The following is a 14246-nucleotide window of genomic DNA, read 5'->3' as shown; positions in this document are numbered from 1 at the left end:
GCTCCATTCGGTGTGGTCAACATGCGATGAAGGGCGGGAGCAATGTATATTTAAACTTTAATCAAATCTATCTAGTCAATGGTTACGGTAGCCCGAAAGTAACGTGGTGCACCGAGCGTAATTCGTGCGAGTTTCTTCCTCTGTATGATAAGCTACCGAAAAGGGGTCCTGGGTCATCCAGAGAATATAATACTCGAAGATGAAAGGCTTTCGGGGTTGAAAGTTGTCTATGTAAGCGCTTCCACTAGCAACTGGCTGGCTGATAACCGACACAAGCCAAATAACAGTCAGTTTCGAGCATGCCGACTGTGTAAATTGGAATATTTTTTCCCTTACGTCACCCCCGTCTACTAAACAGTGATGTACTTTACCAGTCGCAAAACGGCGAAGGTATAATCCGCCAGTCATCTCTCTGTTCCTTGCTCTCAACTCAACTCACTAGAGAAAATCTCCAATAAAGTGGAAAATCCATCCAGAAGCTTGTCGGACCTGCCAAGGCAGTCAGTTTGGGCTGCGATGAAGCTGTCAGTTGGCCGCCACGGAGAGAATGAAATTTGCAAAATCAACAGAAACAGTTCCCTCGTCGAGCGTCGTCCTGTCGAGCTTTTCTATTCAATGCTCTGTTGCCAGTTCTAGCCGAATTGTTGCCTCTTACACCAGCATGAAAAGTAATGCGGCATTACGGTATGATCTGGCAAGTCTGTCCCGATCCCTGATTCAACAAGGATCAATTTCGCTATCGATGTTTTCCCAGTCAGCCGAATCGCCTATCAGGCCAGGAGTGAGGCTGGACACCAACCATCGAACGGGGGGATGATAAAGCTTTCTAATCTTTTGTTTACTCTTCCTCTACTTCCAGCCCAGTACCGGTCGCCGCGCATCACCGAGCACCCGAGCGATGCCATTGTACCGAAGAATGACCCTGTGACGCTGAACTGTAAGGCCGAAGGGAAACCGCAACCGGTGATTCAGTGGTACAAGGATGGTGAAATGGTCGTGCTGGACTCGAACCACGTGCTGTTACCCTCCGGGTCGCTGTTTTTCCTGCGCACGGTCCACAGCAAAAAGGAGCAGGATGACGGCGTGTATTGGTGCGTGGCCAGCAACAAGGCCGGCACGGTGCACAGCCGGAACGCGACGCTTCAGGTTGCTGGTGGGTATTGGCCGGTTGAATTGGCTGCCGGTCGTTTCATTTCGATGACGTCGATGATGATGATAATGATAACGTGTGATTCTTTCTTTTTTTCTGACTCGCTGTTTTGTTATAGTTTTACGCGACGATTTTCGGGTGGAACCTAAAAATACCCGAGTAGCGGCGGGTGAAACAGCGCTGCTGGAATGTGGCGCACCGAAAGGCAATCCCGAACCGACTATCTTCTGGAAAAAGGTAACGACTAATCGACTCGAGGACAGTTCGAGAATCTAATTTTCGTGTTTCTATCTCGCCAGGATGACATTCAAATGGAACTGGACGACTATCGGATTAGCAAGGAGCTGGCCCGAGTGCGGGTCGTGGACGGTGGTAATCTGCTAATTAGTGACGTCCGGTCTGGTGACGCTGGACGCTATCAGTGTATCGCACAAAACATGGTCGGATCACGGGAAAGCATCTACGCCAGACTCACCGTGCAAGGTAAGCTGAGGTTTGCCACGGCATGAATCAAATCCTTGTTAATGAGAAGCTGTCATAAATCATCCGAATCGAGTGTGGCAACCATGTCGAGCCTTATTTATCGAGAAAATGCCATTAGGATTTTCGACACGCTTCGATACGCCTCTTCAGAGGATTAATTAGCTTCGCAGTTTGGTGTAAACATTCTTATTGTCAGTGTAGTGATAAATATCCGCACATCTTTACCGGTTCAAATTATCATATTAAATTAAATTATTAAGCCTTTCGGCTCCCTAATGGGCAGGTTGTCCACTCCAAATTAGCACAATAATTTACGACACCTCCAATCAGCCGAAAACTAGAAACTAATCAGCGGAAATGTTCATCCCTCTTCCAGTCAAACCGTACTTCCTGGCGAAACCGATCGACGTAACCGTACTGGAGGGGCACCGGGTTCAGTTTCAGTGTGCCGTCGGAGGTGATCCGTTTCCGCAGGTCCTGTGGAGCAAGGAAAACGGTCACATTCCGGTCGGGCGGGCCGACATCCTCGAGGAGGACCGCAGTTTGATAATCCGCAATGCCACTCTGGACGACCGGGGCCAGTATATCTGCGAGGCGCACAATGGGGTCGGACAGATCAGTGCCCGGGCCAATCTGGTCGTAAACAGTGAGTATTTACCATAGAATTGCGCGAGTTAGGTTTTATTGCGCTTCGGGCCGTATACTGTGGAGGGCTTGTTTGTGATTCCCTGGCGATATGTAAAGGTTTTATTACTGCAGAGAGTGCAGAGAATTGGAATGTGATACAATTGTATCATGTGGTTTTTGAAAACATAATTTAATGTTTGTTTTTGCAGTAACAATCAACTTTTAGTTGTGCTGTTTTTTGATAATGTCATTTTTAATGGTGGAGAGCGAATAAAATTAGGGAATTCAGAAATTGTGACTTTTCAACACTATTAGCGATGAATTACTTTTAAAATTTTGTTTGCCGTCAAATCTACAGGACACATAAAAAATCAAAATATTCATTCACATTTTAGCATTGCTTGCTCGAAACACAATAAACGTTTTTTTAGTTTTAAATGTCATACAAGATTGCATTATAATTAATCAATTTTTTTCTTACATTTGTGTATTCAGAAACTAGGTATTTTTTACTAAAAAAAATACTGAATGGAAATAAAAAGTCCAGTGAAAATGAAAGATGCAGATTTTTTAGGAAAATTGCACTAAAAAGTAAAGTAAATTAAATCAAACACCAGTCGTTTTGATTTCTCCTACTTTTTTAAAAAAAACGAATAGAATATTTACTTTAATGATTAGTTTAAAAACATAACCACACACGATTGAATTTTTGTTTTAATTATCCAAAGAGCAAATTGTTTAACATTTTGATTACTACGCAGTATTTTTAAGAAATTTCCGTATTCAATTTTAATTTTTTTAATGACTTACAGAACTTACAGGAACAAAAGTCACACATGTTTATAAGATATTCTTTATAACAAGTTTAAACTGTTGCAGTTTAAAAAAAATAGAACGATCGTAAGATACAGTGTCTAACAAATAACTATAACATGAATTAATAAGTTATGATCTTTTCTAATAAAATGTAGAACGTCGTTCGTCGTACACTTGTTGTAAACAAGTGTACGACGAACGATTTTTTCTTCAAGAAAAAAAATTACGAAAATTTTACCACAATAGATTGTTTTCGAGCAATATGATATAATAATAGGCAAAATTTTAATCGATTATTGGTAATTTGAACTTAAATGACTCGGAAGCGTACACATTTAAAACCTAGTCGCCATGAGCCTATGATTTGGAAATAATTAGCAGAACCACTCCAAATCATATGAATAGAATTATACAGTCATACTTCGATATAAGGCAACTTTATTTTTAGTTTCGTTCCGTTATATCGAGTTACGTTATATCGAAGCACGAAAAAAATTATTTTTTTATTGATGCAAAATTCTTTTTGGTTACTCAAAAGTGCGCAAAAACTTATTTTCCTTCACCTAAAATTATATTTAAACCTGTCTTATGTCCCTTTAAAACAATTTTCGTAGACAAGCATAACCAGTCACAAAACATTGGAAAAATAAATGTCAATTTTACCCCATTTAACGGTACTTTTTAGTTTCAAAACTAACTTACAACATTTATTCGGAACATTATACACCCCAAAAATAATTGTTGCACTTTAATTTTGAAAAATTGAGAAAAGTTACGTTATATCGAGGTAAAAGTTACGTTATATCGAGTTACGTTATATCGAGGTTGCCTTATATCGAGGTATGACTGTACTCAAAAAACTGAAGTTGCTAAAATAGATTGGAACTATAAGAAAAACTGGCCTAATTTTTTTTTTATCAAGAGTTTTGTTACAACTTTAAGTTTTCATGAAAAAACATTTTTCTTTAAAATAATTTATGTTTATAAGTTTTCTGCAAAGCTAGTTTTTCCTTACAACCGATTGTTTCTGAGCTGCAGTACTTTAATTAAAGTGTGGCTGCTTAACTCATTTGGGAAACTCATTTAAGTCTCTGAAAAAGTTATCTTTGTTAGGGGCATCTTAAGCTATAAACTATAATTTTTATTTTTTTTTCCAGTTTAAGCGCTAGGGTAAAACCTGTGTTGACAAATGTAATTTTTTATGTTTTTTGGTTGTTTTTCTTGACAAAAAAAAATCCTACGAAGTATATATTTTCGAAATTACAAAATTATTAAATAGTTCAACTTTATCGAAGACGTCACACCGACCAAACAAACCTTTCCGGCTCCAGAAATACAGGTCTGACTCGATTATATATAGTCTCCGATTTTTTTTACTATATATAATCGAGTTGCTTATATAATTGAATCAGAAAAAAAAGTTTTATACTTATTTCAAATAAATGTTTCACTGTTTTCGAACAAATAAGAAGAGTATTATTTTTGATTCATCCCCCTAAAAGTCAAAAGACAGATTTCTTCTTTTTTCTTAAAAATTTAAATCCAATTAAAAAATCCAATTTTTTTATATTTTTCTTTATTTCCTTTTTTTTCCTTTTTATCCCCGTAGGACCGTAGTGGTCGGGGTTTGTCCGTAAGGCCTATAGATCTTCAAGCGATTATGCCGGACGGATTGGTCTATGGGGAACCATTTAAGCACCGGCCTTAAATAAGCTATCATAATCTGCTCGTCAATCTGAGATAGGCAGTTTGAGACGGTCATTTGGTCTACGTTGTTTGTCATGTCGTATTTTTGTGTTTGTTTGTGTTGAATTTAGGGTTATTGGGTGTTCCGTGGGCAGATTGAAAGTATATATGTGATCAATAAATTACAGTGGCGTTGGGTCCACCTGTGCACTGCACAGATACCCCCTATTCCCTAATATCCAAGCATGTGCAATAATCGAAATATTTTAACCTACAAAAACAAGTAAGCACACTAGTGAAACCCCTCAATTTGAAGCATCAAACACTTTGGTTTGATTTTCTTATTTCATTTTAAGGAAAAAGAACTCGAATGAATGTTTGGTGCACATGTGACATGAGCCACGCAACACCTCTGATAAATTAAATGATCGTTTATCTTACGTTGAGTTTGGCCTATAAGACGTCTTCTAGACCGTTGAGCTCAGAAGGAACAAGTGAAGTACCTATGCTGTCGCAATAAGATTTGCTATCACTCAGCGCATAATCCGATTCCTGTATATGGTTGTATAACTCCTTTGTCACTTATATGTCTTCAACGATAGGACAGTTTTTTACTCCTGTATTTAGTATTCACCACCAAGGCACCAAGACTCTGTTATTTACCCTATTATGAAAGGGAGTGGATATAATTAGAAGCCAACTTTGCATGTTGAAAAAAAAAGAAAAAAAAGAAAAAAACAGAAAAAGATAAATAAACGAATAATAATAAAAAAAAATAAAAATAAAAATAAATAAATATAAACTGTTATTAGTTCAACGATGCAGGCTTCTGGTAAGTTGGGATGTTGTTAGGGTTTCCATGCTCCCATTCGTCCCCTTGTAACTAGGTATAAGGCCTATAAAGAGACAAAAACAGAAACAACAATCGCTTCTCTATCAGACCTTATCCGGACAAATCAAAGTGCAGTATCTTTGTGATATTGTTTCCCATAAAGTCCTGAGTCAAAAGCCATCATTTATTTTGTAATTTATAGCATTTAAAGTTACAATACACGACTTAAGAACCCTTTTTGATGTTTAGAGTGACATAGCTGCTGTTCCCGGTAAATTCGAAGTTTTGCTCACAAAGATACATACTGTTGGTATGACTCAATTGGCTTTTGGTCTGCAACATCACAACTAAGTAACACTCTTGTGCATCTTTCATTGATTTGTAAAGATGCAGACAAGCCCTGGGACCTAGAATGCAATCAAGCATCCTCAAGGTTTTACTTTTGCCCAGGGATTCCTCAAATTCTTAAAAAATTTGAAATTTATAATGTTAAAATAAATCCAATTTTTTTATATTTGAAATTATATTTATTTCAAAATTTTTCCAAATTTTTAATTTTCTTTTTTTTGCGTTTCTCCATCAAGTGCTACGTATTTTATGGATAAAACATAAACGACATATTAGCTCTAGATAAGTCATGTTTAAAATTAAAAAAATTGCTACTATATATAATCGAGTCTAAAATTATAGATAATCGAATCATATATGACCAAGTTGATATATAATCGAGTCCGATCTGTATTTGTAATCATCGATACTAGACTGAAGTCGCTTTTACGCGGGGGATACATGCCGCGTAAAAAAAACCGCGTAAACTCCGGAATCCGCGTAAAAGCGACCTTAGTGTATTTTAATATAAACCCTTTTCAAAAATCAGTCGTGACGGGATGGGAGAGAAACCCGTAATCGAAATTAGAAACACTTTGAGAGAAAGATGAAGAGAGAGATAAAGAGAGATAAAGAAAGCGAGAGAGATAAAGAGAGAGAGAGAGAGAGAAAAAAGGAGAGAGAGAGAGAGAGGGATAAGGGGAGGGAGATTGATAAGGGGAGGGAGATTGATAAAGAGAGAGAGAGAGAGAGAGAGAGAGAGAGAGATAAAGAGAGAGAGAGAGATCAAGAGAGAGAGATCAAGAGAGAGAGAGATATATAGAGAGAGATAGAGAAAGAGAGAGAGAGAGATAAAGAGCGATTAAAATAGAGAGATTTAGAAAGAGAAAGAGAGAGAAAGAGATAAAGAGCGATTAAAATAGAGAGATTTAGAAAGAGAAAGAGAGATAAAGAGAGATAGATAAAGAGCGATAGATAAAGATAGAGAGAGATAAAGAGAGAGAGAGAGAGATAAATAGAGAGAGTGATAAATAGAGAGAGAGATTAAGAGAGAGAGAGAGATTAAGAGAGAGAGAGAGATTAAGAGAGAGAGAGAGAGAGAGAGAGAGAGATTAAGAGAGAGGGAGATGAAGAGAGAGAGAGAGAGAGAGAGAGAGAGAGAGAGATTAAGAGATTAAGAGAGAGAGATTAAGAGATTAAGAGAGAGAGATTAAGAGATTAAGAGAGAGAGAGATTAAGAGAGAGAGAGATTAAGAGAGAGAGAGATTAAGAGAGAGAGAGATTAAGAGAGAGAGAGAGAGATTAAGAGAGAGAGAGAGAGATTAAGAGAGAGAGATAGAGATTAAGAGAGAGAGAGAGAGAGAGAGAGAGAGAGATTGAAAGAGAGAGATTGAAAGAGAAAGTAAGATTAAGATAGAGAGAGATAGAGAGATTAAGAGAGAGAGCGATTAAGAGAGAGAGAGAGAGATTAAGAGGGAGAAAGATTAAGAGAGAGATTAAGAGAGAGAGAGATATATATAGAGAGAGAGAGATTAAGAGAGAGATTTAGAGTGAGAGAGATCAAAAGAGAGAGAGATTAAGAGAGAAAGAGAGAGAGAGAGAAAGAGAGAGAGAGAGAGAGAGAGAAAGAGAGAGAGAAAAAAAGAGACAGCGAAAAAGAAAGAAAAAGATAGAAGGAAGAGTAAGAGGAAAAGGAAAAAGAAGAGAAAGAGAAAGAGAAAGGGAAAGAAAAAGAGAAAGAGAAAGAGAAAGAGAAAGAGGAAGAGAAAGAGAAAGAGAAAGAGAAATAGAAAGAGAAAGAGAAAGAGAAAGAGAAAGAGAAAGATAAAGAGAAAGAGAAAGAGAAAGAGTAAGAGAAAGAGAAAGAGAAAGAGAAAGAGAAAGAGAAAGAGAAAGAGAAAGAGAAAGAGGAAGAGAAATAGAAAGAGAAAGAGGAAAAGAGAGAGGGGAAGAAGAAAGAGAAAGAGAAAGAGAAAGAGAAAGAGGAAGAGAAATAGAAAGAGAAAGAGGAAAAGAGAGAGGGGAAGAGAGAGAGTGAGAGAGAGAAAGAGAGATGGAGAAAAAGAGGAAAAAGAGGAAAAAGAGAGCGGGAAAGTGAGAAAGAGAGAAAGAGAAAAAAAGAGCAAAGGAGAAACAGAGAGAGTAAAAGATAGGGATAGAGAGAGAAACAGATAGAGATAAAGAGAGATAAAGACAGAGATATAAAGAGAGAAACAGCGAGAGAGAGAAAGAGACAAGGGAATGAGAAAGAGAAGCAGAAAGAAAAAAAAGAGAGAGAATAAGAGAGAAATAAAGAAATGGGAGTAGTGAAAAAGAGAAATTTGACAGCTGGGTTTCCAGAATTGCATTGTTAGCTGACTTTTTCATTCGTTATTTTGTTATTTTGTTAACTTTGATCGTTATTTTGTTAACCTTAAAAAGGTACGTAAACCCTCGGCTAAGACGTACTGGAATAATGCATTCTTAATTTGTTATTTTGAGCTTGACTTCAATGACCGCTCCTAGTAGCTTCCGCTTAGTATAGATCGGCACCGGCTACGTTCTTACAGTCATTAGGGTGAGAAAGGAGGTTGTAAAAAAGGCAGTGAAGCAGTCGTTGTTGTCGGAGACTGAGTTTACCTCTGCATCTCCACACGTGACTGAAATTAGAAGTTTATGTCACCGTGGTAAGCGATGGAATCGAACAAAAAAGTTAACTTTTTTTTCCTGTGTGTACTCATCACTGCGACCAGAGATTAGATCTATTGTGACATTGCCCAGGTGTTTTCTGTACTCCGCCCTTCATGCTATTGGCAGTATCACTATTGAAGTAAGTGATACGCTTATCATTCTTTTCGTGCTTGTGTGTAAGTTTTACCTTTCCGTTTCAAGCTTACTACTCTACTATTCCGAGCCTCTGTTCATCCTAACAATAACGCCTAGTTACAATTCCCTGGAGAGAACCTTCTTACGTTACTCACACCAGTTTTATTATAACAGTGACTTATTTTTGTTAGAAGGAGAGTCAATAGAGGTACATACTGTAGAATTCAGATTGAAGGAAAGGTACTTGGGGGGAAGCCTGCGAATAAACCCATGCTAAAGTCCTTTGGTAACCAAATGGCCTGATTCTACTTAGATTCGAACCCACGACCACCCGCTTACTAAGGATACGAAGCTCCCCAAAGTCAACTTATTACGAGGACGAACGATGAGTACAGGTGAACTTCGATATCAGGAAAATGGTCCTTTTCTGCGAGACGAAAGTCTGTTTTTTTTAGAAGTTTTAGAACAGGTTTTAGATTTATAGCCGCATAATTCGGTCAACCTAGTCAAAATGGCCTTGTTTTGTATAGAATTTTATTTTTTTCTATAAATTCGGACTTAATTGTTTTAAACTTTTAATGAATATCATCGAAACTTGAGTGATGCTAATATTCTGTTGAAGTTACTGAGGAAAACGGCTGGCCTCTGAGCACACAGTTTTTTAGCCAAAGATAAAACAGAACATATCGGAAAACGTTGTAGATAGGAAGACGTCGGAAACCTCATGACTGCATTTTTTTCTGTTATTTCCATTAATTTTTGTATTGTTCTAAGTATTCTCAAAAAACAATGGTGACAATAGATCAGGCCGATACTAATTTTGAATTGTGTTTATGTCCCAGGTTATCACAGATAGTCGAGGGGGGAGATGAAAAATAGAATAAAATTCATACGGGCTTAATCATACCGAGAAAGAAACACGGAAAACGGAGAAACCGCCTGAAACTGTAAAAGTCATTCATTAAGGTTTGAGCCGAAGATTTGGGATTTTATAGATAAACTACTTGTTGGAGATGAACCAATCCAGGAGGCTAAATATCACCCTATTAAAACCAAAGAACATAACTACCGTCAACCGAGGTGATATTGTGCCTTTCAACCAGTGACTTGTCGGCCATCTCATCCGGGTCAGAAGACTAGTCTTTCTTGGTTTAGTTTTCGAGGAAACTTATTCAAGAAAGTTTGATCTTTTGATCGCCATTAGATTACCATTAGCTGACAAACAATAGGTTTGTATGGTACAATCTCACACCTGCTTACAGCATCTTAAATTGTTGATCAAACAAGTTGTTTGAAACTTCTAGTTGAATTCTATTTCCAAAATAAGCTATACGTAGACAAAATGCAACAAAACAAAATAAAGCTAATTGTTATACCATACAGTGACATGCGTTCGTTTAGACGCACCATGTTTTTCACAGGTCTTTCTTTCAAAACAAATTGGATTTTGAATGCCTTCACTTATTTTTGTTTGATAACATAAACTAAAACAAAAAGCATCATTTCTTCAGAAAAAAGTGCACTTGATAGAGAAAAAAATGCGAAAAATTAAAAATAAGCTGATGCATTCGTTTAGACGCACCTCAAGTCAACGTAGTAAAAGCTCAAATTTTCTGAGTCAATCAGTTGGCTAATACTTTGTAGCTCCTCCCTTACTAATAATAACTACAAATACTCTTTTGGGCATTGAATTGACAAGTTTATGAAGAGTATTTACAAATATTTGTTGCCAGCATGAACGTATGCATGATTAAGGGTTACTGTGTTGAACTGGCATCCATTGGCGTAAACTCTTGCAGCTAAGATACTCCAGTGGTTCCTGATCGGGTTGCAATCCGGACTACATGCTGGTCCATCAAGTACGGTGATGTCTTTTATAAAAACCAAGCCTTGGTTTATCCGGAAAAATGAATAGTATCGTTTTCTTGCTGAAATACAACAGGTTCATCCATATAATCCAAGTAGGGAACCAAAACGTCTTCCAGAAGCTCGCAGTAGTTGCTGGAATACATTTTGGTGGTGATCTAGCAGATAGGAAACTTTTCGTCATTAGAAAATCTTTCCCTTACCAAAACCTTTCTTCCACCAAAATTTCGCTCAGATCGAGAGACATTAAATTTCGCCAAATCGATCCAGTAGTGACTGTCACAGGCCATTTCTCATCAGGAAAAAAATAACCTCGATGGCCCTGACTATTACAGTCAATACTGGCAAGATTTTGTGGAATTAAATGTCACTTGACCCATGTGAAATTTTGGAGGAGGAAAAAATTATGGTATGGAGAGGATTTTAATATGACGAGAAGCTTCAATTCAATTCAAGCAGCTACTGTAAGCTTCTGGAAGACATTCTGGTTCTATACTTGGTGGCTACTATGCATGAACCGGTTGTATTTCAGCAAGACAACCAAGGCCTGGTTTTCTGAAACTGACATCGCCGTACTTGATGGACCAGCATGTAGTCCGGATTGCAACCCGATCAGGAACCTCTGGGGTATCTTGGCTGCATGAGTTTACGCAAATGAACACCAGTTCAACATAGTAAACGACCTTAAATCATGCAAACGTTAATGCTGGCAACAAATCTTTGTAAATACTCCCCATAACCTTGTCAATTCAATGCCCAGAAGAGTATTTGTAGTTATGATGAGTAAAAAAGAAGCTACAAAGTATTAGCCAACTGATTGACTTAGAAAGTTTGAGCTTTTACTACGTTGACTTGAGGTGCGTCTAGACAAATGCATCAGCTTATTTTTAATTTTTCACATTTTTTTATTCTATCAAGTGCACTTTTTTGAAGAAACGATGCTGTTTGTTTTAGTTTATGATAACAAACAAAAATAAGTGATGACATTCAAAATTCAATTAGTTTTGAAAGAAATACCTATGAAAAACATGGTGCGTCTAAACGAACGCATGTCACTGTATACACGCGTAACCAATCCTGATTAGAGATTTTGAAGATCTGCACGTGAATGTTATAGCTATCCAGCAGCAGTTTTCGAATTGATTATTTAGGTTATCTACCTATTATTACAAAAAGTGTAGGAATCTGACAATAATTCAAGAAGCTGTCTGGGGATGCCGATACGCGATTCTTGAAATGTCCTTAGCAACTCTCGTGCAAGGGTTCGTCTACCAGTATTTTTTACTATCAAAAAAATATTTTTCGCCAAGTATCCAACTTTTCTGCTTGTGTATTTTGATATTTGACATTTGTTTAATTCGTTCTGCTTTTATTCGACAGACTAATAGGCATTTTTGTATGATAGTTTTCAGCTGTTATTTCGGTGGTCGCATGTTCAGAATATAAAATTCGATGAAAATGTATCCTAACTATTACAACCTTTAACAGGGTGGCGACTACCGGGAAAAACCGGGAGAATCAGGGATCATCAGGGTTTAAATTTTTCGATCAGGGAAATCAGGGAATATCAGGGAATTTGAAAAGTTATCAGGGAAAATTTCAAAAGCTTGGGATTTTTTTTACAAAGTTAGTTTTGAATTGAATTTTTTTAAAGAGCAATTGATGTGGACGCTCACCAGCAATCCTACAACAACACTCAATAATAACTTAGTTACTGAATTTGATTTTTTCGACGCGAAAACGAAAGTACCAATCAATGCCAAATGAGTTCAAAATATGCAAAAAAATAAAATAAACGATCATTCTTTAATTGACTGAAACTATGCACTCGTGCTTGGTTCAGCAAACTAAGTATTTGTTCTTGTTAGAAGAATTTTCCTGAAAAGTAAATTTTAAGAAGATTGTATCCATTTTAGCATAGGCTTTATTTCACCCTATTTCCGCGGAGTGGTAGGGTTTTTCCTCGTTAAATGACCTTCAAACTCTTCTTACTCAGCAACCACATGCACAATTTGCACAAACTTAAAGATCTGATATCTAATCATTTCAAATAGTTCCAAAAATTTAAAGTATACTTGTTAAACTTTTATCAAAGTTCAAATTTCAGTTGAATTTCTGCTGGGAATGCACAGGAACATTTTGTTGTACAGTAAAGCTTTTTGAGAATGAATTGCAAGGAAATGATGATACCTTGTACAGGGCTCGTAACGGTTAGTTCTTGCAACCAATTGACAGAAGACTCAAAGACTTGCTCAATAGTTTAAATGTGTGTCATAACTCGGAATATAGTGAGTCCAATTAGAGACGAAGTCACACGTTGATGTTATCAAATTTCTATTAATTGGAATTAATTGGAACTAGCTTAAATGAGAAAGGTAGGATTGCGAAATTATTAATTACTTATTTTCTAATTTTTACATTCAAGGTTTCAAAATAATTATTCAACTGATCCAACCAGAATTCCAAATCTGATTGACTTTCTTGTCAAAAAAGGGGTGTCTCAAAATAGTTATTTGCCCCTCAAACGACGAACACAGCGAGTAATTACCCTGCGGCCTTTTGACGCACTTCTGCGTTCAGGAGAACTCAAATGAGTAGGAATGGTTAAAAAGTTATAATTTCTAGGGTACTTATTTGAGCTTTGGGACAACTTTTTTTCACTTTTGTCGACCAATGCTATTTTCATTTTCAACTTTATCAAACTGGACGTGTTTCTCAGCAAAAATATATTTTTGTTCAAGATTCAAGTTAGCAAAAGCGAAGCTAAATTGTTTTAATTACTGGTGCAAATTTTGGCAGGAACCAGTTTAAGTCTGATCCGTTTTGGAACATCAGGGAGAATCAGGGAATATCAGAGAATTAAATTTTGGAAATTGAGTCGCCGCCCTGTTTAATTTCTTAGCATGAAAATAACGAAGTCAATAAGGAGAAAAAAAACTTTAAGGAATAACTGACTCTAAATTAAAAAACTAAACACAAACATAAAACAACATTATTATATCGATATGAATATATATTGAAAAAAAAAAAACATGAATAAATAAAATTATTATAAATATTATAAATATGAAATAAATATATGAACATACTCAATGTGCTTTTTTTAGATAAATAACAGCAGATTTCCGCGTAAAAAATAGAATAAGCTTGTATAGAATTTACTTATATTTTATGCATACAAACTATTTGGTATGAAAAATCAATTGCAAAATTCAATTTTGTATCAGGTGCGCCAGTAAGTTCCCGCTATTTGTCAAATTACAGAAATTAACTACAGAAAACGCTCGATGGGGATCCATGCCAAATGCAGGAACAGCTCGCTTCGGTGTTAGTAATTTCCCACCAAGTTATTCCTAACCGATTGCATGCTTTGGAGATGATTCAAAAACCAGAAATTTGGGTACCTCCAAGGGACGTTGTGTGTAGTTTTTTGCTTTTGGTAGGTAGCGGGCAGTACTGTAAATGATTTACATTTTATTTTTATTTTTCCAAAACAAATTCCTTTTTCATAAAAAAAAACACCGAGAACTAAGTTGCGCACTTGATAACATAGATCAGCGGTTGACAAAGTTTTAATGGCACGTTTTTCCATTGAAACATGACAATTAAACAATTCATGGTCTCTGTAAGAGTTAAACTTGTAGTAATCACTTT

The 14246-nt window shown here is 36.6% G+C and overlaps 1 protein-coding gene across 2 annotated transcripts in view; it reads left to right on the top strand.

Moving 5' to 3' along the window:
• The window catches only part of LOC129721814 (roundabout homolog 2-like), a 289428-nt gene that overhangs the window by 202448 nt on the left and 72734 nt on the right, over positions 1 to 14246 (top strand). For both annotated transcript variants that reach the window (XM_055674825.1, XM_055674824.1), the window contains exons 3-6: positions 860 to 1153; positions 1269 to 1387; positions 1450 to 1633; positions 2010 to 2279. In XM_055674825.1, coding sequence (XP_055530800.1) covers positions 860 to 1153; positions 1269 to 1387; positions 1450 to 1633; positions 2010 to 2279 — 867 coding nt within the window. The remainder of the gene's footprint in view (positions 1 to 859; positions 1154 to 1268; positions 1388 to 1449; positions 1634 to 2009; positions 2280 to 14246) is intronic.

This window comes from Wyeomyia smithii, chromosome 2, assembly GCF_029784165.1.
Source record: "Wyeomyia smithii strain HCP4-BCI-WySm-NY-G18 chromosome 2, ASM2978416v1, whole genome shotgun sequence".
Lineage (NCBI taxonomy): Eukaryota > Metazoa > Arthropoda > Insecta > Diptera > Culicidae > Wyeomyia > Wyeomyia smithii.
This window is presented reverse-complemented; position numbering and strand designations above follow the sequence as displayed.